We start from the raw sequence: 27612 nt of genomic DNA, 5'->3' as shown, positions 1-27612 counted from the left end.
CGATTGCACGCACATATAAATAATATATATATAATAGCAACAAGTTGAGTTCTTTCCCATCTTTTTTCCCCCTCTCCGCCATCTCAATCTATATACTGTTTTCGAGATCGAGCTTGTCCCGTTGAAGATTTCGATCGCGTTGACACTCTACTCCCCTCCGCCATTTTCTCATGAGCTGGTGATTTGATTGACGGTTCTTTATTATTATTTTATTTTATTTTTATTTTGGCAGCTTGGTTCGAAGCCGTGGGATGATGGGAGTTTGATTTCTTCTATTTAATTCGTTTGCAAAAAAGTAAATGCGAGACAAAATTTCTCCCTTCCTTTCTCCACCCGCAGTCATCTGATTCGATTCGTTGCTGAAATTCGCAAATGTTATCCATTCGCGAATCTTTTTTTTCCCCTTTACTTTTGATCCTTTACCTTCTTATTCTGAGTTTTCGAACCGTCTTCAGTTTGATTTCTGTTCGTTGTTTGGTTGTTAGCGAGCTGTAAAGGTAGCGAAGGAATCGATCATGGACATTATAATCCTTCCCTGATTTCTTGTACTAGTGCTTAAGTATAAAGAGAGGAAAAGAAAAATCCAATCTTGGAGCTGCTTTTTTGCCATAATGGCGTCGAAATCTTACTCTAATCTGCTGGAGTTAGCCTCCGGCGAGTCCTCTTCCCTTGGGCGGATCAGCCGCGGCATCCCCCGGGTGGTGACGGCACCCGGCATAGTTCCAGACCTTGATGATTCCGACGACGACGACAATGCATCTTCCGAGCGATCGTCCCTGTCGCTGCCGCGTGACCGCACCATCATCGTCGCCAACCAGCTTCCTATCCGCGCCCAACGTCACCCGGAGAACCACAGCTGGAGCTTCTCCTTGGACCAAGACTCCCTCCTCCTCCAGCTGAACGATAGCATGAGCGGGCATGCGGATATGGAGTTTGTATACGTGGGCTGCCTTCGCGAGGAAATCCCAGTTCCCGAGCAAGACGAGGTTTCTCAGACACTGCTCGAATCCTTCAGATGCGTGCCTGTCTTCCTCCCGGGGGATCTACGCTCTCGGTTCTACCATGGCTTCTGCAAGCAGCAGCTATGGCCTCTCTTCCACTACATGCTCCCGCTGTCGCCCGACCTCGGCGGCCGATTCGACCGCAGCTTATGGCAGGCCTACGTATCAGTCAACAAGATCTTCGCCGACATGATCCTTGAGGTGATCAATCCGGACGACGATTTCGTCTGGGTTCACGACTACCATCTCATGGTCCTTCCGACTTTCCTAAGGAAGCGGTTCAACAAGGTGAAGCTTGGATTTTTCTTGCACAGCCCTTTCCCTTCCTCCGAAATCTACAGAACGTTGCCGGTAAGGGAGGAGCTTCTACGAGCTCTGCTGAATGCCGACCTAATCGGATTCCACACGTTTGACTACGCACGCCATTTCTTATCCTGTTGCAGTCGAATGCTCGGCCTCAGTTACGAATCCAAGCGAGGGTACATCGGATTGGAGTATTATGGCCGCACAATTAGCATCAAGATACTGCCTGTCGGGATTCATATGGGTCAGCTTGGCTCTGTGTTAAGCCGTCCAGAGACAGAGGCCAAGGTTGCAGAGCTCACCGAGCAGTTCAATGGTAGAGGCCAAGTAATGCTGCTAGGAGTCGACGACATGGATATATTCAAGGGAATCAGCTTAAAGCTTTTGGCTTTCGAGCAGCTCCTCGTGCAACACCGAGAGTGGCAGGGAAGAGTGGTTCTTGTTCAGATTGCGAATCCAGCGAGGGGACGAGGGAAGGATGTGCGAGAAGTACAGGCCGAGAGCTATGCAATGGCGAAGCAAATCAATGGAGCTTTTGGATTGCCTGGCTACAAGCCTGTCATACTGATCGATAAGCCACTCCAATTTTATGAGAGGATGGCTTACTATGTGGCTGCCGAGTGCTGTCTGGTGACAGCAGTTAGGGATGGAATGAATCTCATACCTTATGAGTACATTGTAGCTCGGCAGGGGAACGATAACCTGGATAAGGTTTTAGGCTCGAGCCGTGCCAGTGTCGTCCCGAAGAAGAGCATGCTTGTTGTATCAGAATTCATCGGCTGTTCTCCTTCGCTTAGTGGGGCAATTCGGGTGAATCCTTGGAACATTGATGCAGTGGCTGATGCCATGGACTCTGCCTTAGAAATGGGTGAAGCCGAGAAACACTTACGGCACGAGAAACACTACAGATATGTGAGCTCGCACGATGTCGGGTATTGGGCCAAGAGCTTTTTGCAAGATCTTGAGAGAACTTGCAAGGAGCATAGCCGAAAGAGGTCTTGGGGAATTGGGTTTGGTTTGAAGTTCAGAGTTGTGGCTCTGGACCTCAACTTCCGAAAGCTTTCTATGGAGCATATTGTCTCCGCATACAGGAGAACCAGTTCTAGAGCCATCCTTTTTGATTACGACGGTACTCTGATGCCGCAGACATCCATCTACAAGTGCCCGAACGCCAAGTCTATCGAAATTTTGAACACATTGTGTCGCGACAAGAACAATCTGGTCTTTCTAGTGAGTGCACAGAGCCGAAGCACCTTGAGCAGCTGGTTTTCTCCTTGTGAGAATCTTGGAATTGCAGCAGAGAATGGCTATTTCTTTAGGTGAGTTATCAAAGCACCTATTTGCATTGTCCATGGATTCGTTCTATTTCGATCATCCATCTATTTTCAGGCTAAGGAGAAATGCGGAATGGGAAGCATGTATTCCAGTGGCAGATCATAGCTGGAAGCAAATTGCCGAACCTGTGATGAAGTTGTATACTGAAACAACCGACGGTTCGACCATCGACAACAAGGAAACTGCACTTGTTTGGAATTATGAGGATGCAGATCCGGATTTCGGGTCTTGCCAAGCTAAGGAACTCCTGGATCATCTCGAGAGTGTGCTTGTCAACGAACCTGTGTCTGTGAAGAGTGGGACAAACATTGTCGAAGTTAAACCACAGGTAAGCAATATGTAGATTTTGGTCGTAACTCGAACTGTAGATATACTCACTGTCATTCTCTGTTCTTGTAGGGTGTGAATAAGGGTTTAGTGGCTCGACGACTACTCTCTGCGATGAGGGAGAGGGACCTGTTACCGGACTTCATTCTCTGCATAGGTGATGATCGGTCCGACGAGGACATGTTTGAAGTGATTGCCAGTGCCGTGCCTAGTTCCTCATTGTCGCCGGCTGCTGAAGTATTTGCTTGCACAGTCGGTCGGAAACCAAGCAAAGCCAAGTACTACCTCGACGACACAGCAGAGATTGTTAGGCTGATGCAGGGTCTGGCTTCTGTTTCGGATCAAACTCCAGGGAGCCAAATTCCATTGGGACACTGATATTTTTTCTTGTTTCGCGGTTTGATTTCGTAATGTAACCGCATTGCATCGATGAGGTTCTCTCTGATGAGTGCCTATTGCCGATCTGTTACTTGTTTTACTCTCTAATTTGTGACCATTTTGTTGTTCTTGGTGCTGATTTATCCAATTCTGAGAGACTGTTATTTGTCTGAATAAGTTGCGCCAAATTTGAATAAACACTCATCGAGAGGACCGGGAAACGAATGTTTAAATTTTAAATTTTGGGGGTGTTATTACAATTCTTAAATTTGTAAGGGGCATGTCAAAAAAGTTGGAAACCTGATCTTATCATGCGCTTGCTTCCAACGTGCTCCCATCTGAGAATCGAAATGGCGACCTTGGCGGCTGCCAAGGTCCTTACCGCGGTCTTCGATCTTGCCGTCTCCTCCTCCGCCACTTCTTTCGCTCAGCGCCGCCGACTAATGTGCCGCGCCGCCGCTTCCCGCCTCGTTCCCCATCCGCCTGATCTCGTCCGTTGGGTCCGCCGCGAGGGTGGCTTCGTCCATCCCAACATCACGGTTTCCGATCGCGGGCCATACGGTTTAGGAGTCGTAGCAACCGGAGATATTCAGCCAGGGTCGGAACTCATTGCCCTACCCAGTCATCTTCCCCTTTTCTTCGAGCGGTGCCCGCATAACGATGATGGTGGCTGTCATTCCACTCTGATGCAACTGGCTCTACGGATTCCAGGTACCAGCACTTTTACCTACTGTTCTTTCCCAACACTGTTCTAGATGAGTTACTGAATTTTACCATAGTTCTACTAGCATGCTACCAGTTAATGTCTAGAGATGTATGTCAAGTATGAGAAGTTCGCTTTCATGTATCCAGTGAATTGCACAATCCATTGATCTGATTTCTTCAGTAAAGTTGCCGAACGAACAAATATGTATTACCCTCAGATGCCAGAAATTCAAATTGGCCTAGCATTGATAAAAAAGGATTTTTTGTTAATCTGTCACTAATACTAATAAAAATATGTTCCTTCATTTAAATTTTCTTCAGAAAGCGAGCTTATACTAATTCTCTACACAAAAAAAGTATATTTGTAAGAAAAAAATGACTGGATACAAAAAATGACATATAGAATTGTACACCGTGTCAAAAAATTTCCTTTAGACTCTTAGAAGTTTTGCATACTTGTGGACCGTCTTTTAAAATTTGAAGAAACATATTTAGTGTTGGAGGGTTAATTTTATTCTGGTAGAACTTTTAGTGACACATGCATTGTTTGAGTTTCAAATAAACAAAAGGATTGCTTTTTTGTTTTCTGGAATCCAGTCGGCATTTTCCTCCCTCTATTCATATTATTGTGCACTAGAAATGATCTGCATATAAATTGTGCTTTAGATTTATCCGGTAGACAAACTAGGGGAAAGACCTTCGTCTCCACGATTAGTCAGGCGAAGCTAAGGCAACTAGATTATATTAAAAAAAACTAGAAGTGATCTGTGCAACTGGTCTAGGACTTGAGTTTCTTTGTGCTGCACTTTGGATATGCTTTGATCCACACAGTTTGCACATAAATGAGGTAAAGAAGCATCTTAACAAGTTGATCCAAAGTCTAGAACATTTATACAACTTGATAGGACAGAGTCACAAACTTTGTGATTTAGACCTAGTTCCTATAAGGGAAGGAAACAAATAAGAAAAGGAAATTCATAGAAAGTGGATACAGCAATATTTCTTTAGTTGGTATTTCCTTACACAGAGAAGGAAAGAGGTAGAGTTTGACTTTTTACCATTTCGTTTAAAGGAAGGAAAGATAGAGGGAAACTTAAATTTTACAAAGTTATCTGTTCAAAACATAAAAGAAAAAAAAATAGAATTGAGAAAAATAATTTTAATGTTTTGGGTCAGATTTAATTGACAAAGCACATGAATAGTGCCGCCTTCCAAATCAGGCATAAGCAGTTTTAGTCCTTTTTGATTGAAAATTGTCTTTTTTTCCCCTAAGCGCTGGGAAATCTTTTTTCCACCTTGTTTCCTTCAGTGTTTCTTTCCCTCATAAGAAACACATCCTAGAAAAAGTGCCCCAAAGTTATTTTTTCTTATTTTTGATGGTTCTTAAACTTTCATTTTTTAATATATGAGGTGCTCGGTATTTTGAAAATTAGGCAATACTGATATTTATATTGAGGAGTAAATCGGACCATGTGGGAGTATTTAACAGACGAACTATGGTCAATGAGGTTGGGCTTGAGACTTCTCCAGGAAAGGGCAGCTGTTGATTCCTTCTGGTGGCCATACATCAGTAACTTGCCAGAAACTTATAGCGTACCTATTTTCTTCAGTGGGGATGACATAAAAAATCTACAGTATGCTCCACTAACTCATCAGGTCTGGCATCCTTTTGCTTATTAGATAGTTGTTTTCTGTTCTTTCAGATTTCATACATATCTCAATGTATTTTGTGAACATACTGCCATTATTTCAGGTAAATAAGAGATGCCGTTTTCTTCTGGAATTTGAGAAAGAGATAAAACTTATGCTTGACAATGTTTCTCCAAGAGATCACCCCTTTGCAGGCCAAGATGTAAATTCATCATCTCTTGGCTGGGCAATGTCAGCAGTATCTTCTCGAGCCTTCAGGTTGCATGGTGAAGTTCTTAGCAATGACAAGAAAGACATTCCAATGCTGCTTCCGCTCATTGATATGTGCAACCACAGCTTTATACCTAATGCTCGAATTTTTCAGGAACAAAACACAAACTCTCAAAATATGTCTATAAAGGCAAGTGCATTTTGTATCCTCACCATCAGTGGGGTTCTTTTGTTGGTTGTTCATCCTTCTACAAGCGAATTGGTTTAACTAGATTCTTTTTCCCAATACATTAGTAAGCGATTAATATGGTGTGACTGGTCTTTTTCATGTTTCAAAAAATCTTTGCTCTGATGATTACATTTCTTTTCCTTTGCATATAGATACTTAAATATTATGTTTTCTCTGTTTATTCTCTTATTTCCTCTTAAGTGTTTGTAAAATGAATGCCCATGTATATATTAAGGATTTGGAGCATTTTATTCATCGAATATTTTGTTATGGAATATTTTAGCAGATATTTACTTTGATTAGCTGTAATTTGGTATATATTAGAAGTTTAGAATGTTTCTAATATATGTTTTTGTACGTAATTTTTTTTTTTTTTTGTGATTTCTACTCAATCATAAAGCCATCTCACTTTACTTGAGAAGAACTAGATAATACAAGTGAGTAAAAGTTGAACTGTCCTTACAGCTGTGTAATGCCATTTTATGTTTTAGGCCAATGAGGAGATGTTCCATCTAGCGATTTTAGCTACTATTTTCTTCTTGTTTTTTTTTTAATTACTGTTACCCGTAGGATTCAAGAATAGCTGTACTTAATCCTCTTTAGTGATGTATATGTGTTTGCTTTCTTTTCATGTTTTTTTAGTGGTATCAAATATTTATTGAACTGGTAAATATTGTGACAAATCACAAATTAGTTGATTTGAGCTTGCTCTTTCATGTATATATATATATATATATATATATATATATATGCTAAGCGACGCTTTGTGCGCGACCGTGAGTGAAATCCGACATGGGCTATCTGACGCGACCAAAACCCAATTTTTTAATCTCTCTCTCATATGCATGCAACAACTATAAAATTCTCGTTTCTCTGCCATCTAATTGCATGCAATAATTACCGTGTTGCTAATTTTTAAAGGTGATGTAGCTGCTATAACGTTGTAGCAGCTACTACACAATAGCTGCTACACGTTGTAGCAGATTCGGTATGGTAGCTGCTATAACGTGTAGCAGTGTTATTGTGTAGCTACTATTTTGTAGCAGCTAATCTATCGTTGTAACAGCTACTGCACCGTTGTAGTAACTTCTATACCGTTGTAGCAGCTTCTGCACCGTTGTAGCAGTTACTGCACCGTTGTAGTAGCTTTTGCACCATTGTAGCAGCTTTTGCACAGTTGTAGCAGCTTCTGCACCGTTGTAGCAGCTACTGCAGTTGCAGCAGCTTTTGCACCGTTATAGCAGCTATTGCATCGTTGTAGCAGCTATTGTACCGTTGTAGCAGTTACTGCATATTAACTGCTACAAGTTATAGCAACTACTGCATAGTAGCTGCTACAACATTGTATCATCACTACCATAATAATTTTTGCATGTAATAATAGGAGAGAGAAGATAAAATTTTATTTTAATTTAAAAGAAAGAGAGAAAAGTTGTTGCATGCAGATGAGAGAGAGATTAAAAAATTGGATTTTGGCCGTGTCAGATAGCCCATGTCGAATTTCGCTCACAGTCGTGTACAAATTTCTCGCTCTCTCTCTCTCTCTCTCTCTCTCTCTCTATATATATATATATATATATATATATATATATATACACGTTCTGCTTGCTAGCTGTGTTGTATTTGGATGGTATATTAATTAACAAATTGTTGCTTTTCTAGATTATCATATTTTAATTACTGAGGCTATTGTTGGTTGGTGGTCTAAAATCAGGTTGTAGCTGACATGCAAATAAAGCAGGATATGCCAGTATTGCTCAACTATGGATGTTTAAGCAATGATATTTTCCTTCTGGATTATGGTTTTGTGATACCGTCGAACCCACATGATCATGTAGAACTGAAATATGATGAGAGTCTTCTTGATGCTACTAGTTTAGCGGCTGGAATTTCCTGTTCAAGCTTTGTATCTCCGGCTGATTGGCAACAGGAGATGTTATCCCGTTTAAATTTATGGGGAGATCAAGCTTTCCGCAAGGTATTACTCTCAACTCCTTGCTGTATACCTCAGTTTAAAAGCCAAAGTTCGAACATCTTTCTTTTGATCTCATCATCTCACTATCTCCAAGTATTACCTAATAACATCTGGATACTAAGAAGATTGTGAAAGAGAAGAGAATCTTCATAGAAATGCTCTCTGTTGCAGAAAGTTACAAGCAATGATTGTAATATTAGTTATATTCAAGTCTGGAGGACTATCAAGTTCTTAAGGAGGGAGTCATGTGAAGTCCACCATTTCCCTGCTAAGCTACATGTTGTGAATATTCTTCAATTATATGGATACATCTTCGGGTTGCTTCTCTTGTAGTGAAACCCTTTCAAGTATGAACAGTTTGTTTGATCCTCTCAAGGTGCATTAGAGAAGTCATTGATGCATTGTTTGAATTGTCTAGCTGCTTATGACATAATTGAATGCCTACATTGGGTAATTTTCAAAACAAGGATACAATCCTGCATAAAAATGCGCTTTCTTTAGCTTTGCACTCATCATCTTATTCAGCACTAAATACTTAATTGCCCATGAAAGCCATGCCAATCCTATGAATGACAAGTGACATAAAAAAAAATCATTCTCAGCGCTTGGAACCCTCACCCTACAAGGCGGGTAAGACATGTTTAAATCATGTGGAGCTATCACCTCTCACACTTGATTGTGGTGACAACACACAAACTCAAAGTTCCCTATTCTGATAAAGCAGGGAGGAACAACAATTGAACATCCCATGCCCTTTTTTTTTTAATGAATTCACATTAGTTATTTATGGAAACAACTATTGTTTGTTGTAAATTATTATTGTATTCTAATGAAAATTTATTTTGATATATTAACAACAATTTTTTTGAATTTATAAATATAGTTTCATATATTAGGTTTAGTTAGTTAAAATCTAGCTATCTACTTAAGTATGCCTAAGCTTTTAAAGACATTTATAGTCTAGTTAAATTTGTTTAGTCATAATGGATATCTTAATCTTTTGCTAAATAAAAGATTCACACTGAGGTACTACGGTGGCATCCAAATGTATTTTTTCTCTCTGTAAAATTAATCTGGCGAACATTTAGAATAATTTTCCCATTACTGTGAAATATGGGCACCAAGTAGTATTTGACATGAGCACTTTTCTGAATCATATCAGATCAGGCTGTCTGGGACCACTCGTCGCTGAGCACAGGCAGAGAATATTGCTGAAAACAACCAAGAACTCAAGTTGTACAAGGAACCTTTAAGGATCAAACAACTTTTCAGTGTTCATTGAAAGAGTTTTGATGAAAGTTTGGGAGATTGCATGAGGTTGACCTTTTGTTGTTTTCTCTTCTTAGTGTAATATAATTGTGTACATTCGATGGAAGTTCCCATCATTGAAGTTAATTTAGTTGAATACTTGTGGTGCCAGCCTCACAAGTATTCAAATTTAAAACCTCTTTAGGACTGAGTGGGGAGTATCCAATAGATCAGGTGCTTGGTAAGGCTAGTGTATGCTTAGTGATGCTGTGTAGGCAAGGTTTCTATATATGAAGTAAGCAGTACTTCTTATTAACTATATCTCAAAATACGGAAACTTGATCCAATAATTTAGTAAACAGGATGTGCTAGATTTGACGTGCAAATGAAATCTTTGTATCTCCCTGGATCACTAGTTCTCCTATTGCTCTTTTTGAACTTCCTGACCATTAGAAACTGACAAATATTCATAAATTTCAGTAATTCCTTGAACATTTTCTTCTTTTTACTAATCTTTTGATAATCCTAGTTTTCTAAAGTAAGGTGCTCTTTTGAAATTCTCTCTCTCAAATATGCTTCCTTTTGATTTTTATTAAATTTTTTTGGTGAAATCCTGTACTACCAGAGCCCACTGTCAATGTTTTTTTATAATTTCACTCCAGGTGCATTTGGGCGGGCCTGGACTGATTGACGGCCGTTTGTTAGCTGCCCTAAGAACACTCCTCTCGGATGACAAAGAAACTGCAGAAAAACACAAGTTTGAAACTCTCATGACACTCTCAGATGATTTTCCTTTGGGAGTCTCGACCGAGATTTCCGCTCTTCGAATGGTAATTGCTCTCTGCGTAGTCGCACTGGAATCTTTCCCCACGAAGATAATGGAGGACGAAGCCATTCTGAAAAAGGAAATATCCAATTCAACCAAGTTGGCTGTCCAGTTTAGGATGCAAAAGAAGTTGATGATTATAGATGTTATGCGTAAACTCACTCAGAAGGTTAAGGTGTTGGCCAAGCTAGGATCGAGTGCTCAAGGGTAGGCCTCTATCACATTTATTTCTTGAGATCCAGAACTCATGCTATGTTTTTTTTTCTTTTCAAGAGGCAAAGCGTTTGCACATTTCATTTATTCAGTCAAGTCTTATGTTACCTGAAGAATTAGAAACGTACTTATCAACTCTTGCACTGATAGAACATCCAATATTCCCAGTCAAACTGGTATTATAATTGTCTTTCATATCCTACCTATGGATTGGTTCAAATTGAATTCTAGGTCCAGTCTGTAATACGATAGTTCGGATCATGACATCGAAAACGAGTTGAATATACTTAGCTCTAGTTGTAGTGTACCAAGTCTAGAAAAGAGGATGCAGCTTTTATAGTTCTCCCACGACAAGTAATATGTGAACGAGTTGAATATATATATTTTTAAAACATATATTTTAAACATGAAACCAATTACCACATATATATATATAAAGAAACATTAAATCAAACAAACAATGCCAAGCACATTCACTAACTAGATTTGTAGATTCTCGTGGGGGGAATCGGAAGCGCCCGATCGAGCATGCAGCTTCTCATGCTCCACCTCCACGGAGATATCCTTTTTAATTGATCTCTTCATTTAATTCATTTTACAAGCACCCTAACCACCTAATCATTCTCCGCTAATTGAAGTGTAATAATCTTCAGAGCAATTCATTATCATGCGATGATCTCATCCGGCAACGCCACGAACCTCGTTCTCTTCTGCAAAACACATCAAAAAAAAAAATAAATTAATCACTAATTAATAATTATTGTATTTAACACGGAACGTTAACTCGATCACATGCGTCTTGTTTGACTTTTGGACAAAGTTGTAAATCGAGTTTATGACTTTTCCTATGATCACGGGCAGATTCTCCTTTTTCCACATTCGGTTCATTTAATTATAGCGCGATTGTCGAGGAAGTTTCTAGTTCTAGAAACTAGAGTTGTCAGACGGATCAATATGTGGCGGGGTGAGTCGACCTGTGACGGATTAATCATTTGGCGGGACGGGACGGACCAATCCGTCAACGTGACGGGTTGGGAAATTTCCAACCCAACCCATTCTAAGATGGGTTGCGGGTTTGGCGGGCCAACCCACGGGCCCATCAAAAATTTTTAAAAAAATTAAAAAATATTTCATATCTTCACCATTTTACTTTGAAAAAGTTTTCTACAATTAAATATATACATAAACATGTATTTTAAATATAAATGAACACAAACGAGTATTTATGTTGGATGAAAAGTACTATTTTTATTTTAAAATTATAACAAAGAAAGATAATAAATTGGCCTAAAACTTAGTTTACATGTATTTTTCAACCCACGGGCCAACCCAAGCCCGAACGGGCCGACCCGTGCGAGTCGCGGGCCTAGGCGGGTCGGCCCACGACGGACTTGGGTTGATAAAATTCTAACTCAACCCGCTTAAATTATTTAGCGGGACAGACCAACTCGACAGGTCTAACCCAAATTGACGGCTCTACTAAAAACTAATGAGAATTCACCTTTTAATTGCTACGTGTTTGCAAGTATTCTTGTGTATTCAAACTCTAAAACAATGAAAACTTTTTTTTTCATTTAAATGAATATTTACTCCGGTTTCCATTGAATTGATATTGATAAAAAAAATATGGAAATTATCGCCATTAAAGATTTCTTACCTCCGTGCGTGGAGTGCTCGGGGTGCGCGAGGTGCGCAGCGTCGGGGTCGCCGGCTCCGGGGAGGACATGGCTGACGAGGGCGTCGTGGCAGCGCTTTCTCTGGCGGCGCAGAGCTCCATGATCCTCCGGGCGGCCTCCGCGGGGTCTTTGCTCTCCTGCATCAGCCTCTCCACCTGCGCCTTCGGAAGCTTCATCTTCAACCGGAGCCCGCCGTCCTTGGTCTCCTCCGCCGCGGCGATCGGCGACTGGAGGCCGGAGCCGGCGACGGGAACGGAGAGGTCCGACATGGTGCGGCGGGAGAGACGGAGGCTCTCGAGCCGCTCCTTGGCGCCGACATGGAGCGCGCCCGACCAGGCGCGCCGCGCCGAGCGGTGGCTCGGCGCCCGGGGGAGCTCCGCGAGGAAGTAGAGGCTCCCGGGCAGTAGCTGCGCCTCCGGTTCAAGCGCCGGCGCGTGGACGCCGAGGCGCTTGACCTCCTCGGCGTCGAGCAGGGTGTAGCCCGGGTGGTCGCGCAGCACGGAGGCGGCCTGCGCCGGCGGCTTCAGCCGCAGGGTGGTGCCGTCCACCTTCATCACCTTGGCTATCTTCTTTCTCTTCCCGCCCAAACTGTTCCCCATCCGATCGATCTTTCCTCTCGATTAATCGCTTTGGAAGAACAAAAGAAGCTGGTTAAGTTTGTGGCATGGCGTTGAAGAAGTTTGAGTGGAGGAGGAAGGAGGGTGGGGAGGGCTACAAGGGACGATCGGGAGGAGAGAGGTGGCAGGGATATAAGGAACGATAGGGAGGAAAAGGTCAAAAAAGGAGAGCAAATTTGGATTTTCAATTGTCATTTTATTTAGGTTTGATAGGGATTGGAAGATGTGTTGTGCCGTGTTCTTATCTTTGATCTTATTTAATTTAATATTTTTTCATTCACACATAAATATTTTTATTATTATTATTATTATTATTATTATTATTATTATTATTATTATTATTATTTATAACATTTGGATGAGAACGATGTAGACGCCTAGCATTACTAATTGAGTATATTCATCGTGTTAAATGGGGAATATATAATTTCAGTGATTACTAATGTTTTACATGATTTTAGGGTTAATAAAAAACTCTTAATTTTTTTATAATATTAATTATATTTTATTCCTCCTAATCTCGGTTCTATGATACCTAATAATTATATAATCAAAATGATAACTTAAATTAAACATATCTTTAATGTATTCATGTAAATTTATTCCAGCCCCATGCTATGTAGCAATAGTAATCAGTATTCAAGTAGTTTCTTAAGTATTCACAGTTTGAATTTAAGTTATGATGCTATGTAAATATTTTTTCTAATATGATAAAAAATCTAACACATTGGTTAAGTTGCTCGTGCTTTTGAATTTACTTGGTGGTCAATTTGTAGGACAAATTAGATCGAAGACTTAGACATTTTTATATAATAATAATAATAATAATAATAATAATAATAAATTTATGCCAACTTTATAGGTACATTAGTTTGGAAGGTTAAACATTTTATTCATTTTATCTTAAAATGATTTATTTGTTTTTTCATTTGAACGTTTAAGTTTTTTTTTTGTTTTATCTCCTATGCATTTTAACTATATACTAGCTATTGTGCACATGCATTACGTGAGCTAAGCCCTTATACCAAGTTAATTAATGCAAGAAAAGATTTAAGAGAAGAAGAATTGACCTATAGAAAATAGTTTTAATTTTTAAGTATTGTCTCTACTATAGGGCATAACTCTAATATTTTTATAATTTTATACAACTCTAGAGTATTTATAAAAAAAAAAGAGAGGGGGGGAGGGGGGCAACTGGCCCACCAAAGCTATACTTGGCTTCGCCCTTGGTTGCATGTGTAATATAATACATGAACGCATGTGGGTAACAGACCCTCCTTTATAAAAAATTAATAACTGATAAGAACAAATACTACACTTAATCTTAGCCAAAAAATTATCCATAAATTGGGTAAGATGCGCTAGACCCATGTAATAGTGCAATGCTAGGATGACGCTTGAGAATTTCAGCAGCAAGCTGTTGTAATGGACTACACCTTATAAAAATTAATTTAATATCATACTTGATCTTAGCAAAAAAATCGAGAAAAATATGCTTTCTAATATCGCCGTCCCAAGTTATTTATTAAAATTTCTCTGCTCGCAGTGTTGCCAATTCTAAAATAGGAGACTAAAAAGAAATTTAAATTTCTAATTGATTAATGAGAAAAATTTTCAATAATACGAAGTCTTGGATTCTAGATCCTCGATTGATGCATTTGTGGAAATTATTAATAAATTTTGAAATTATTTTTGGTGTGAAAAGAAAAAAAAAGGATATTAATATAATTTCATTTTAGGTTTTACCAAAATTAGTTAGTAAAAAAGACATATTCATAATAAAATAGTAGGATATAATATAGATAAGAAAATGTATACATTTTCAAAGAACTTATTTTTATTTATATTTAAATAATGTTAAACACTAAGTAAAATTTTAATATTTGTGAATAGAATTTGTATATTATAAATTGTTTGTAGCATAAGACGGTTCAACAATAAAATAAGATAAAATTTATTTAAATATAAATAATGATATAGTAGGAGATAGAGTTTCATAACGTAAAAGGATTCATACAGCCGACTCCACCTAGTGAGAAAATATTTAGTTGTTGTATGATTATTTTAATTTGCAATATAAGATATAAAGAACTCATAATACTAATAATAAATAATGTGACTAATGGTAGATTCTCTTAATTTCAATATAATTTTGGATTAAATTATCTACAATTATTAGGGAGGCACTCCAATTATAAAGAAAAAAGTAAAAAATTTCTCTATAATTAATAAAATATTTTTTGATATATAGTTGTGACAAAAGATGAAAAGAAAGATGGACCTGAGTCATCACAGTTAAAAATGATGATAGGAAGTCATTAAATAACTCATTATGCTTTGAATTCTTGAAAGCGTTTATTGTATCTTCATTCCACTTGGATTATGATTCAGTTAGTGAGTAAATAAAGTGATTCGTGAACGGTAGATGATGATGCACTCTTCAATTCTAATGCTATGTCACGTAGTTTCAAGAAGAAAATATACAAATTGGTTAGATTATATATTTATTTATTTATAATTTTTAAGTTAATTTAGATTTTAAAATTGGTTAGATTATATATTTATTTATTTATAATTTTTAAGTTAATTTAAATTTTTTTAATAGAGTTTAGGTTTCTTAACTTAACTTAATTATATAAGACTTTATATTTTATATTTCTATGTATCAATTTTAGATTCAATAATATGATTAGTTTTTTCTTCTCTTAATTTCTACATGGTATCAGAATGAGGTTCTCTTTCTCTGACCTAATTTTTTCTATCATCCTCTATTATTGCTTTTTATTGCCGCTGTCGTCTCCTATTGTTGCTATTGATTTCGGTGCCAACATCTATTTTCTATCCTGCTACTGTTGATTTCGGTGCCGACATCTATTTTCTATCGATTTCGGCACCGACATCCTGTCCTGCCGATTTTGGCGCTGACGTTATTTTCTACAAATTTTCGCGCCGATGCTATTTTCTACCGATTTCGCACCGACGTCCTGCTGCCAATTTCGGCGCCGACACTCTTTTCTGCCGATTTCTGTGCCGAAGCCCTATGTTGCCGATTTCGGCATTGACGTCCTTTTCTACTAATTTTGACACCGACGTCTTGTGCTACTAATTTCTACATTTGACATCTTTTTTTGTCTCTGATTCTTTGTGTGACCACAGATCGTCTTGACATCAGTTTTTGCGGATCATACAAAAGTGTATCCTTACAGTTTGGTTATTCTGAGAATTATTCGTTCTATCATCATGTCTGGTCGTGTAGATGTTTCATGAAAATCTGATTCATATACGTTTGAGTAGTTTCAACAGTTCTTTCCTTCACAACCCTTAGCTTCCTCTCATATAGGTTTGTCATCATCTGGTATTTCAGTTATATCTTCATCCTTGTGGATTTTGGACTCTGGTGCCTCCCATCATATGTCATCCAATTTTTCATCTTTTGTTTCTTTTTCTTTCAGTTCATCTATATCTCTTGTGACTGCTGATAGTACTCCTATGCCATTAGTAGGTGTTGGTTCAATTTTTACATCTTCTTTATCTCTTACTAGTGTTTATTATATTCCGAACCTCACACAATGCATGCTTGTCACCTTTTGAAAAATTGTATGGGCATGCTCCTCTCTACTCCTCTTTGCGTGTTTTTAGTTATACTTGCTTAGTCCTTCACCCACATGTCGAGCGTAATAAATTAGCCTCTCAGTCTGCTGTTTGTGTCTTTCTGGGTTATGGTGTTAGTCAAAAAGGATATCGTTGCTTTGATCCCATTAGTCAAAAATTGTATATCTCTCGTCATGTTGTGTTTCTTGAACATATTCTATTCTTTTCTATTCCTACTAGTTCGCATAATATGACAAAGTTAGATCTACTTTACATTGATCCTTTCAATACCGACACTGAGGAAGCTTCACCCACAGCTCCTACTGGTAGGTCAACTGAATATGGTACTTTGGTTCCCGAGATATCTGTTCCACATGCTCCCCCTTCTACCACTACCCAATCATCTCCTGAGGTTGCAGATGATCCTTCTCTCCACCGTCGTCAATCTAATCGTGTTCGTAAGTCTACTAAACTACCAGATTTTACTTACTCATGTTATTCTCAATCTTTTGCTTCAGTTGCTGCATCTATTCATTGTCTTTCTGAGCCCGTATCCTATAGAGAAGCTATTTGTAACCCACTTTGGCAGAGTACTATGGCTGAGGAACTAACTGCTTTGTATCAGAGTCATATATGGGATTTGGTTCCAATGCCACCAGGAAAACATACTATTGGCTCTCGTTGGGTATATAAGATCAAAACTAAATCTGATGGATCTATCAAACGATACAAAACTCGTCTTGTTGCTAAAGGTTATTCTCAGGAGTATGACATGGATTATGAGGAAACATTTGCTCCTGTTGTAAAAATGACAACTGTTCGTACTCTGATTGTTGTTGCTTCTGTTTGTCGATGGAGAATATCTCAGATAGATATCAACAATGCATTTCTAAATGGTGATCTTCATGAAGAAGTTTATATGATACCTCCTCTTGGTATTTCACACCAACCTGATGAAGTTTGAAGGCTTCGTAAAGCGCTTTATGGTCTCAAACAAGCACCTCATGCTTGGTTTGAGAAGTTCTCTACAGTGATTACTTCATTTGGTTTTCATCCTAGTAATCATGATTCAATATTGTTTGTCAGATGTACGAGTGTAGATCATATTCTTTTATCATTATATATTGATGACATGATTATTGGTGATGATTCTGATGGAATTGCTTCCTTGAAGTCTGAGTTGACTCATTATTTTGCTATGAAAGATTTAGGTATACTACGCTACTTTCTGGACATTAAGGTTGTTTATTCTCTAAAAAGTTATCTTTTATTTCAGTTAAAGTATATATCTGATCTGTTTGAACGTGCTCGTCTTACTCATAATAGAGTTGTTGATACTCCTATTGAGACTAATACTCGATATTCTCCATCTGATGGCTTACTTTTGTCGGATCCTAGTTTGTACAGAACTATTGTTGGAAGCTTGGTTTATCTCACTGTGACTGGTCCATATATTGCGTATGTTGTTCATGTGGTTAGTCAATTTATCGCTGCACCAACTACAGTTTCTTGGGTTGTTGTTCTTCGTATTCTCAGGTATTTTTGGGGCACTCAATTTCAAAGTTTTTTATTTTCTTCTACTTCATCTCTTGAGCTGCGTGCATACTCTGATGTGGATTGGGCTGGTGATCCTACGGATCACAAATCTACCACTAGCTTCTGCATTTTTTTTTTGGTGATTCTCTCATTTCTTGGAAGAGTAAAAAGCAAGATGTTATTTCTAGATCTTCCACAGAAGCTAAGTATCGTGCAATGACCTCAACTACTTATGAGATTGTTTGGTTGCATTGGTTGCTTACAGATATGGGTGTCTCTCTTCATTAACCTACTCCATTATATTGTGATAATCAGAGTGCTATTCAAATTACACGCAATTCAATTTTTCATGAGCCAACGAAACATATTGAAATTGATTGTCATATTACTCGACACCATCTTCAGATTGACACCATCACATTGTCTTTTGTTCCTTCAAAGCTACAGATTGCTCATATGTTTACCAAGACACATTCTGCTTCACATTTTCGTTTCTTATCTGACAAATTCTCAATATTTCTAACTGTAGCATCGTGAGTTTGAGGGGGGATGTTAGATTATATATTTATTTATTTATAGTTTTTAGGGAAATTTAGACTTTTTCTTTTTTTTATAGAGTTTAGGATTTCTTAACTTAACTATATAGGACATTATACTTTATTTTTCTAAGTATCAATTTTAGATTCAATAATATGATTAGTTTTTTTTCCTTCTCTTAATTTCTATAAAATTGACTTTAAAACAAGATATAAATATATACAATTTCTTTAGTTAAATAAAAGGAATAAGTCGATAAGAATCAAGGGTGAAGTATGATGGGTGGTGGATGAAAAATTTTCATGAGGTCGGATCAATCATCCTTAAGATTTGTCGGTATAAATTGGATATCTAATATCAACTAAAAAAAAAAAGAGGAGTATGAATGCCTTGAGATAGGACGAGCTCCCTAGACAATGAGGTTAAATCTCACACATGATATAATATATCTAAGGAGTTTGTGATGCTGGACTGTTCAGTAAGACCCATATATGATTCCTGATTTATCCTGATAACTGATAGAAAATTTTCATAGGGTCCGAATCGATCACCTTCAGGATTAGTCACCTCTAAGGGAGGAGTATAAATTGTTCATGAGGCTACATGTGATGGTAAGCGGTGGGACATGGTCCTAGGCAATAAGGGTTAAATCTCACTCATAACACTTGTTAGGACATGTAGAGAGCTAGAGGGTGGGTAAATAGTTTCGTTTGCTTCTTTGAACTTGATTGGCAGCAGAAAACTTGAAATAATGCTAGCACATCTCATTTTACTTGGTATCTACCTCTTTAAGGTGACTAATCTAAGAGTTTACTCCTCATTTTCACAAATGCACTATGAAAATCTCCTTTCCGAGGGTGAAGAAGTCTTGTACAAGTTCAAGCATGATAATACAAAAAGAGAACATAAGAACAGAATAAGAACGAGGAAGTAATACAAATATAATGAACACCTTGCTCTCATTTCTTATTGTTTGAAAATACCTCTTGTTAACTCAAAAATGTAATAGTACTTCGATTTAGAATTACCAAGAACTGTCAGCTCGAATATCTCGTAAAACCTCCTTTTCTAGGGGTTCTCTTGGGTTGGAAAAGCCTCCTAATCAATTAGGTTTTCTCCTAATCGACTGCCACCTTATCTGACCATTCAAAACCTATAGAACAACTCTTTTTCGTCTATCTAATCGATTGGTGAGTCATACCAATCAATTCGATAATTTCTAATCGATTGATCTAATCGATTTCAAAGCTTTTATTCTTGCGATAAAACACTCCTAATTGATTAACCCAATCGATTAACCCATGTGGAATTGATTAGCCCAATCAATTTAGCAACCTTCTATTTGCCCGTGAAAACCTCCCCAATCGATTACGATTGGCATGCTGAATCAATTGGTCAATCGATTCCGACAATTTTTATTCTCTCGCGAAAATATTGCCTAATCAATTGACCCAATTGATTAGCCTTAGGGTAATCGATTACCTAATCGTTTTTGAACCCTACTATGCTTCGCGAAGACCTCCCAATCGATTGCCCAACCATAACACCCAAAATTAGAGTTTAGGATTTCTTTGCCTAACATCCAGTAAATCGTAACTCGTTGGGACTGTTGGGTATACAATCAAAGTCATATATTAGGAAGATATGGAAAAGATTATGGATTTAAAAGGATGTAAGATATTTTCATTGGCATGAGATCTTTTGGGTAGATCCCAAAAGTAAAATTATGAGGGTTTAGACCCAAAGTGAATAATATCATGTCATTGTGGAGATATGTGAATTCCTTTTGGACATAAAAAATGGTATCAAAGATGGTCTAGACAAGATGACATGTGGGGTGACCTTGAACGAAGTTGCAGAGAGGCCCAAAGCAGGTTAGGAGTGACCAGATGCTTGTGGGAAGGCCTGAAGAAGGTCAAGAGTGACCGAATATAGATGCCTACGGGGAGGCTCAGAGTAGGTTAGGGTGACCGGATGTTTGCGGGAAAGCCCGAAACTGGTTAGGAAGATCAGATGCTTACAAGAAGGCCTAAAGTAGGTCAAGAGGGACCGAATACTCGTAAGGAGGTCCGGAGTAAGTTAGAATGACCCGATATTCGTGGGGAGGCCTGAACATGGTCAACGTGATCATACACTATAGGAAGGCTTGAATTAGGTCAAGAGTGGTCGGATACTCACGGGAAGGCCCAGAGCAGGTCAAGAGTGATGGGATGCTTGCGGGGAGGCCCAAAACAGGTCAAAAGTGGCTGGATGCTCCCGAAAAGACCCGGTCTATGAGAGTAATAGTGGTTCTTCATTTGAGGGGAGGATTATTGGGGATACAATCAAAGTTTCACATTGGAAAGATATGGAAAAGAACATGGATTTAAAAAGTTGTAAGATATCTCCATTGATATGAGGCTTTTTGAGTAGAGCTCGAAAGTAAAATCATGAGGGGTTAGGCCTAAAGTGGACAATATTATGTCATTGTGGAGATATGTAAATTCCTTTTGGACACAATAGGGACTTCCTATTATCTAACATCCGATCAACCTTGATGTATTAGGACTTCTTTACTAAGTGTCTGATCAACCCTTGACCTATTTGGATTTTCCATCTTGTGTCAACTTTTCGTTGGACTTTCAATCACCAAGTGTCTAGTCAGGTCAACCTTTGACCGGCTTGGACTTTTTCCTTGTCTAGCTCTGTTAGGACTTCTATTGTCTAGTTGTTAATTAAGTCTTAATTGCCTAGCCCCGCTATAACTTTCCGTTGCCTAGTTCCCAACTAAGTCTTTTCCGTTACCTAACATCTAATTAGGACTTTCTGTTGTCTAACATCCAGTTAGGACTTTCTATTGTCTAACCTTCAATTAGGATTTTTCATTGACTTTTCTGGAGAAGTAACAGGTCCTCCCTTGACTTACTTAATTTCTCTCACACTTATTGTCAAACATCGAAACTAAAGCTTGAGCCAACTCGAGCTTAGTCAAACTAGTCAACCTTGAACTGAGGATGAGCGCACAAACAACACATTATACTTGAGGGGTTTGAATTACTTGTGATGTTAGGCCATCCGCTCACTACAAAAAGAATCAAGATTACCGATGAAATTACCAATGGAATTTTATTTACCGAAAATATTAGAATTACCGACAGAATATAGATTCCGTTGGTAATATATAGACTACCGACGAAATAAGGATTCTGTCAGTAAGTTCGATTAGAATTAGGACACATCGATTTTCCTTTTCCTCAAGTGTAGCTTTAGATACTTCTCTCCCAATCTCCAACACTTTGGTGATTCTCTAGTAAGTCTCTCCTCGCCCCTCTCTCCCTCTTCCTACCATTAGCAACGACTAGTGGTTGTGCTGGCTACCAGCATGAGGCTGATGGCCGTGCCATCGGCTAGTACACGGCTAACGGCTATACTGACCTCCAGTATGTAGCTGGTGGTTGTGCCTACCGCAAGCATGCGGCTATCCATAGTGCTAGCCACTAGCACCCGATTAGCGCTTGTGCCGATCGCCAACACCCAGTTGGCTTCTTTGCTAGCCGCCCAACCTGGCGATCGGTAGCTATTGGCCGTGGCTGGCAGTGTGGCAGCCCACCACCTATTGGCTGGGCTAGCGGCTTGGTCACAACTGGCACTTGGTCGACCGATAGCTTATCCGATTGCTAGCTTTGTCGGCCATGAGCCTGCAATTGCTAGCTTGGACCTGCCTTGAATTTGTCCTAGTTTGTCATTATTTATGATTAATTTTTGCTAAATTTTATTTATTTTGTAGTATACTGTATTTGCTACTCTTCTCTAGTTAGACTACACAGTTTCATGTATAGTTTATTAAACAGTATGTATATGCTATTTTACATGGATGAATTTAGATGTATACCAAGATACATAACATGATATAGTCATTTTGTTATTTTAGTGTTGGTATATTTACATCTAAAATAATTTTTAATTCTCAATTTAATAGTTTTAACAACTCATATACTTTGTAATAAATTGTATGAAATTGTATTCTCATTAGGTAACAATGTATATGAACAAAGCTTGGATATATAATTGATTAGAAAATAAATTTATTATAGATGGGTTTATTTCTAAAATTAAACAGTTTGTGAATTTTGCTAAGAGTCATCCAGAATTTATGAATGGTGTCAAGTTACGGTGCCCAAGTAATCATTTCAAATGTAGAAATAGACTCTTCCATGATAAGAATACCGTGAAAGTGCATATATATAGAAATGGTTTTGTGCCAAATTACTATAATTGGTACCATCACGGAGAACCTTATTTGTATAAACCAATGGAGCCTTCCGATGGTTCATCATCTGGCACAATTGTTGTTGTAAAATTATCAACTAATGATATTGTAATGCAATTAATGGTTCATGATGCGATGAATGTAATTGTTTATTCCAATATAGATGAACTACCAATACCTGAATATCAGCAACTATATAAAATGTTAAAGGCTAGTGAAAGAGAAGTGTGAAAATATATTCCTTCTGATCATTTCCAACTATCAGCTATTGCAAGGTTATTAAATATGAAAGCATAACATCATTTTTTAAAAAGATGTTACGATGACATATGTCAATTGATGTCAGAGTTGCTCCATACTGATAATATAATGACTGATAGCTTCTACAGTATAAAGAAATTGGTTAGAGATTTAGATTTGCTTGTAGAAAAGATTGATTATTCTACAAACAACTATATGATATTTTGGAATGAAGACAAAAAAACTGAATGCAAAATCTGCACTTACCCTTGTTATAAGCATTGCACTCGCATACCAAGGAAAAAGAAGAAAAATATTATTTGGAAAGTGATGTATTACTTTTCTTTAACTGTTAGACTTCAATGCTTGTATGCATCTGTTGCTACAATTTGCCATATGATGTGGCATCATGAACATGAGCATGAAGGAGGTATTATGTGTTATTATGTGTTATCCTTTGTGATTCCCCTGCATGGAAATATCTTGATACTGTATTTCCCTCCTTTGCAATGGAACTACGTAATTTGAGATTAAGACTTTCTGCAGATAGATTTTAGCCATTTGGTCAATCAAGATAGCAATATTCATCTTGACCAGTTATATTAACATTATACAATTTTCTACCATGAATGTGTATTAAAGATGAATTTATGTTCCTCACTATGTTTATTCTTGGTTCAACCAAACCCAAAGAAAAGATAGATGTTTTCTTACAATCTATGATTGCTGAGTTGAATGAATTATAGACTGTAGCTCTGGTCACTTATGATTTTACAAGTAAAATTAACTTTAGATAGCATGCTGCATTATTATGGATGATCAATAATTTTTCAACATACTCAATGTTGTCGGGATGGAGCATGACTAATAAATTAACATGCCTACTACATTGCATGAAAATTTTTGATATATTTTCATTAATTTGCAGTGGGAAGGTATCTTAATTTGAGAATCACTATAAATTTTTACCTATTGATCACTATTTCAGGCGAAATAAATAAATTTTCTAAAGAATGTTTTAGTATGAAAATTTCCTCCAACTGTCCATGCTTCAGGTGAAGAAATTATTGAGCAAATAAATAATTATGGATTTCTACTAGTATCTCAATCTAGTTCTGATAAGATAAATAAATACATTGTTAGATGTACAAGTGCAGTTGGAAGAAAAGGAGTATTTTTTGAGAGATTCCCTATTAGAAGTGTCTACTCATTCGACATAATTTAGATGTCATGCATGTTGAGAAAAATTTCTTCGATAATATCTTCAACACTTTGATAAACGTGCTGGAAGAACTAAAGACACTGTAAAATCACATAAGGAATTAAAAAACTAGTAAACAGATCAGAGTTGCATCAGAATGAAACAACCAATAGATTTCTAAAAGTTTGTTATACATTGGACAAGGGTGCTAAGCAAACTTTATATAGTTGGTTGAAAGAAATAAAATTCTCAGATGAGTATGCCTCAAATATGGCTCGATGCATGTATATGAATATGTTAAAGATGTTTGGAATGAAGAGTCATGACTGCCATGTATTTATGCAAAGACTTATTCCAGTAACTTTCAATGATTTACTTCTTCATAATGTTTGATAAGCACTTACATAATTGAGTCTATTTTTTTAGAGATTTGACAAAGAAGTGTATTATGATCGATGATCGATGATATACTTTGGCTAAAAACATACATTCCTCTCATACTATGTAAGCTGGAGCACATATTTTCGCTCAGTTTTTTTATTCAATGGAATATATACCAATATATTTACCATACAAGGTACAAATAGCTGGTCTTGTACAGTACATATAGATATATCCATTCATATGGTTTTTGAGAAAATTAAAGAATAATATTAGTAACAAAGTAAGAGTTAAGGAGTCAATATGTAATGCTTATTTGGTTGAAGAAGCATCTTCTTTTTACTCATATTATTTTGCTGATAATGTAAAAACTAGACATCGCTAGTACCCTAGAAATTATGATGATGCTCAGCTAATAAACCCATCAATGCTTTCTATTTTTAAGTTTCTCGGTAAGCCAATGGGTGTATCTATTTCTAGATTCTTAACTCAAGAAGAATACCCTGCTGTAAGAACATATATACTCTTAAACTATGATGAGGTCAAACTATACATAAAGTAAGTTGACTTCTCTAATTAAATATTTATTCCTCATATAATTTGTTTGCTTGATATCCCAATTATATTAAAATTACCTTCTTTCATAACTTGTACGGATAACAACTATATCTAAATCCATCAATGGGTGAAAGTGAGGTAGCTGAAAAATTAGAGGTTGAATTTACATTGTGAGTTCAAATATATGTAAGTTAGAGAATCTATCAAATTTTTTAGTTCATGTTTATTAAGAAGTGTCCTAATTTATATTATTTTTATAGGTAAGGCTGTAGAATATCAAATAAGCAAGATGATAGGATAATAAATCTTATATCAGGACCCCCTCCATAAAATAAAGGTCTACTCTGGTTACTATGTTAATGACCTCAAATTCTAAGTGGCATAATGAGATTCACAGAGATTAACTTATAATTTTGATATTTACATCAAAAGATTTATGGATAACAATAACACTCAGTTTGATTACTATAGTAGACTTGAGGAAATCATAGAGGTTGAATATCCTGTATTACCTATAAAAAGGTGTGTGATGTTCAAATGTTCATAGTATGATCCTACTCCAAGAACATGTACCAGAATACAACTATAATTTAATTGAAATTAATATAAATAAAAGGTTCAATAAGTTTGAATCTTTCATTTTCGGGATACAAGAGGGTCAAGTTTTCTATCTTGAATATCCTACGAAGAGAAGAAAATATAATGAATGGTTGTCTGTTAGTTGAATGAAGCATCGCTCGACTATAGAAATGTCGAATACCATCACAGCTCAAAATCATGATGCATTTCAGAATGATCAAGTGGAGAGACATTCAGTTGATTCACAACTCCAATCCACATCTCAATTACATGTAGATGTTTGATCCTATCCGAAAGCGATGAAGACGGCTGGCTGGGGATATGGCTCTGCGGTTGAACGTGTGAAGACTCCACTCCGATCTACAAAATCAAGAACATCAGTGCCGACCAGGGAAATGATCCCTAGTATTGACCCTTTGACACTCAAGTCAATCACTGACAATAGTGAAGAACAAAGAGAATTGTAGCAGCAACAAGAGCATGATCACTAATAATGCATATCTTCGCCGGTGCATGAACCCTTTTTTATATAGTACCCCTGTAGTGTACGTGCATGCTTTTCAAAGCGCGTGCACTTTTTCCTATTTTTCCTATGAAAAGATAAGTCAGAAAAGTATCCCTGACACCATTCCTTAATAGGACATGCAAATCCCTAATGTGACAGTTGAAATCTTCCGTCATACGCTTTGTCTACTGATTATGCTCTGTTGTCAGTTGCACAAACTCCCAAAAAGATATGATGAGCTGTATAGGGGGTCCCACTGTTGGCCGAGCGGGAGACGCTTGGCTGGGACTCCCCGCTCGCTTGGTCAGTGTAGTTCTCCTCTTAGGCGCATGACTCAGTAGATCATTACCGTCCAGCTAGACAAGCAATCTGGTCGGACTAGCCTTTATAGTCGTCTGGTTCAGTAGATCGCCCTCCGTCTGGACAGACAAGCAGTCTGGTCGGATTAGCTTTTATATGGTCGTCGTAGTTGTGAACATCTAGTTTTCTTTCTCTGATCGCCGAAGTATCAAGGCACTGTCTTTGCCCGGCCGTACGAGTGGTCTGGCCGGACAAACCACTAGGCGACTATTTGGTTATGGGACCTTTCGCAGAGTGGATAATCATATATGCTCGGCATTATGGGACCTTCTTTTGCAGAGTGGACAGCGATATCCGCTCGACATTTTAAGGCCCGATCGGCCAATTGCCACTTGCTTGGCCGACTATGTTGATTTTGACCCCCACGTCGGCCGCTCTTTCCATCTTTGACTCATCCTTGGCGGGCCCCCCTTTGTCATCGTATCAATGTTAATGTCACTTATGAAGAAATAGATAATGGAGAGATGTCCAACAGTGAGAATGAAGTTGAACTAACATACTCTAGCGATGAAGACTTATAAACTGCTAATATTAATTAATCAGATATTAATAATGGTTAAATATTAACATTATTGTTTATCAAATAAGTTATGTTTTCATATTATTTTATATTTATGTCATACATGTTTTAAGTTTTATTATGTTGTATTATAATATTATTTTATAGATATTATTATGACAGAGTAAATAATTTTTATAGTAGCTAGGACTCATCTACGCTTCCTGATGTATAGTGATAGCAGATAAAATACTTCCATAAAATTAAATTGATCATATTTAAAATTAATCAGATAATAGGAGGTGGTTTTTTTTTTTTTTTTTTGTTTGTAAGTATGAATTATAGATTCTTGCGGCCCTTTCATTAAATAATTTTGGACAAGAAGCTAAACCCGATTGGAATGGCATACGTGTCTAGTGAGAGGGTAGTGGAGAAAGGGCTATAAATACAAAATTAAATTCACTGTTGTTCTTTAAAAAATAAAAAATATTTTTTTGTCGAGTTGTTTATTTGACCAAACAATCTAGACTTGCCTATGAAAAAGATTGAATTAATGTGAATCAAAAGAGTGACTATTTTTTAAAAATATTTCTATGAAAATTACTTCCCATTTTGACATTGCCTTATTTTGAAGCAAAGGAAATTGACAACAACTTCAAACCCTTAACTTACATAATTCAAAA

At 37.4% G+C, this 27612-nt stretch overlaps 3 protein-coding genes and 1 pseudogene across 3 annotated transcripts; 2 read left to right on the top strand and 2 right to left on the bottom strand.

The window, feature by feature from the left end:
• Window positions 1–60: 60 nt before the first annotated feature.
• On the top strand, window positions 61–3518 carry LOC122056322 (alpha,alpha-trehalose-phosphate synthase [UDP-forming] 6-like). The gene is made up of 3 exons (XM_042618231.1): window positions 61–2623; window positions 2694–2967; window positions 3039–3518. Exons 1-3 carry the CDS (start codon window positions 612–614, stop codon window positions 3342–3344), a joined length of 2592 nt encoding a protein of 863 aa, XP_042474165.1. The 5' UTR covers window positions 61–611; the 3' UTR covers window positions 3345–3518.
• Window positions 3519–3683: 165 nt separating this feature from the next.
• On the top strand, window positions 3684–10585 carry LOC122056323 (actin-histidine N-methyltransferase-like). Its single transcript, XM_042618232.1, has 5 exons — window positions 3684–4055; window positions 5539–5705; window positions 5803–6099; window positions 7853–8116; window positions 10024–10585. The coding sequence occupies exons 1-5, from the start codon at window positions 3695–3697 to the stop codon at window positions 10396–10398; spliced, it is 1464 nt and encodes a 487-aa protein (XP_042474166.1). The 5' UTR covers window positions 3684–3694; the 3' UTR covers window positions 10399–10585.
• A 175-nt stretch (window positions 10586–10760) lies between these two features.
• On the bottom strand, window positions 10761–12807 carry LOC121968184 (uncharacterized protein At1g66480-like). The gene is made up of 2 exons (XM_042518658.1): window positions 12058–12807; window positions 10761–11110 (listed from the first exon to the last, which is right to left on the bottom strand). Exons 1-2 carry the CDS (start codon window positions 12673–12675, stop codon window positions 11066–11068), a joined length of 663 nt encoding a protein of 220 aa, XP_042374592.1. The 5' UTR covers window positions 12676–12807; the 3' UTR covers window positions 10761–11065.
• A 1237-nt stretch (window positions 12808–14044) lies between these two features.
• LOC121968719 lies at window positions 14045–14187 on the bottom strand (annotated as a pseudogene).
• Between the last annotated feature and the right edge of the window lie 13425 nt (window positions 14188–27612).

Source organism: Zingiber officinale, chromosome 3B (genome assembly GCF_018446385.1).
Source record: "Zingiber officinale cultivar Zhangliang chromosome 3B, Zo_v1.1, whole genome shotgun sequence".
NCBI lineage: Eukaryota > Viridiplantae > Streptophyta > Magnoliopsida > Zingiberales > Zingiberaceae > Zingiber > Zingiber officinale.
Note: the sequence above shows the minus strand (reverse complement) of the source record. Positions and strands in the feature narration are given on the sequence as shown.

What these genes read in the sequence shown, in the direction of transcription:
- LOC121968184 (XM_042518658.1), bottom strand. Translation starts at nt 12,675, where the DNA reads ATGGGGAACAGTTTGGGCGGGAAGAGAAAGAAGATAGCCAAGGTGATG. An exon ending in CGAGCACTCCACGCACGGAG is followed by an intron (nt 11,111 to 12,057) that starts GTAAGAAATCTT and finishes TGTGTTTTGCAG; the next exon opens with AAGAGAACGAGGTTCGTGGC.
- LOC122056323 (XM_042618232.1), top strand. Translation starts at nt 3,695, where the DNA reads ATGGCGACCTTGGCGGCTGCCAAGGTCCTTACCGCGGTCTTCGATCTT. An exon ending in CTCAAAATATGTCTATAAAG is followed by an intron (nt 6,100 to 7,852) that starts GCAAGTGCATTT and finishes GTCTAAAATCAG; the next exon opens with GTTGTAGCTGACATGCAAAT. An exon ending in GAGATCAAGCTTTCCGCAAG is followed by an intron (nt 8,117 to 10,023) that starts GTATTACTCTCA and finishes ATTTCACTCCAG; the next exon opens with GTGCATTTGGGCGGGCCTGG.
- LOC122056322 (XM_042618231.1), top strand. Translation starts at nt 612, where the DNA reads ATGGCGTCGAAATCTTACTCTAATCTGCTGGAGTTAGCCTCCGGCGAG. An exon ending in GAGAATGGCTATTTCTTTAG is followed by an intron (nt 2,624 to 2,693) that starts GTGAGTTATCAA and finishes ATCTATTTTCAG; the next exon opens with GCTAAGGAGAAATGCGGAAT. An exon ending in TTGTCGAAGTTAAACCACAG is followed by an intron (nt 2,968 to 3,038) that starts GTAAGCAATATG and finishes CTGTTCTTGTAG; the next exon opens with GGTGTGAATAAGGGTTTAGT.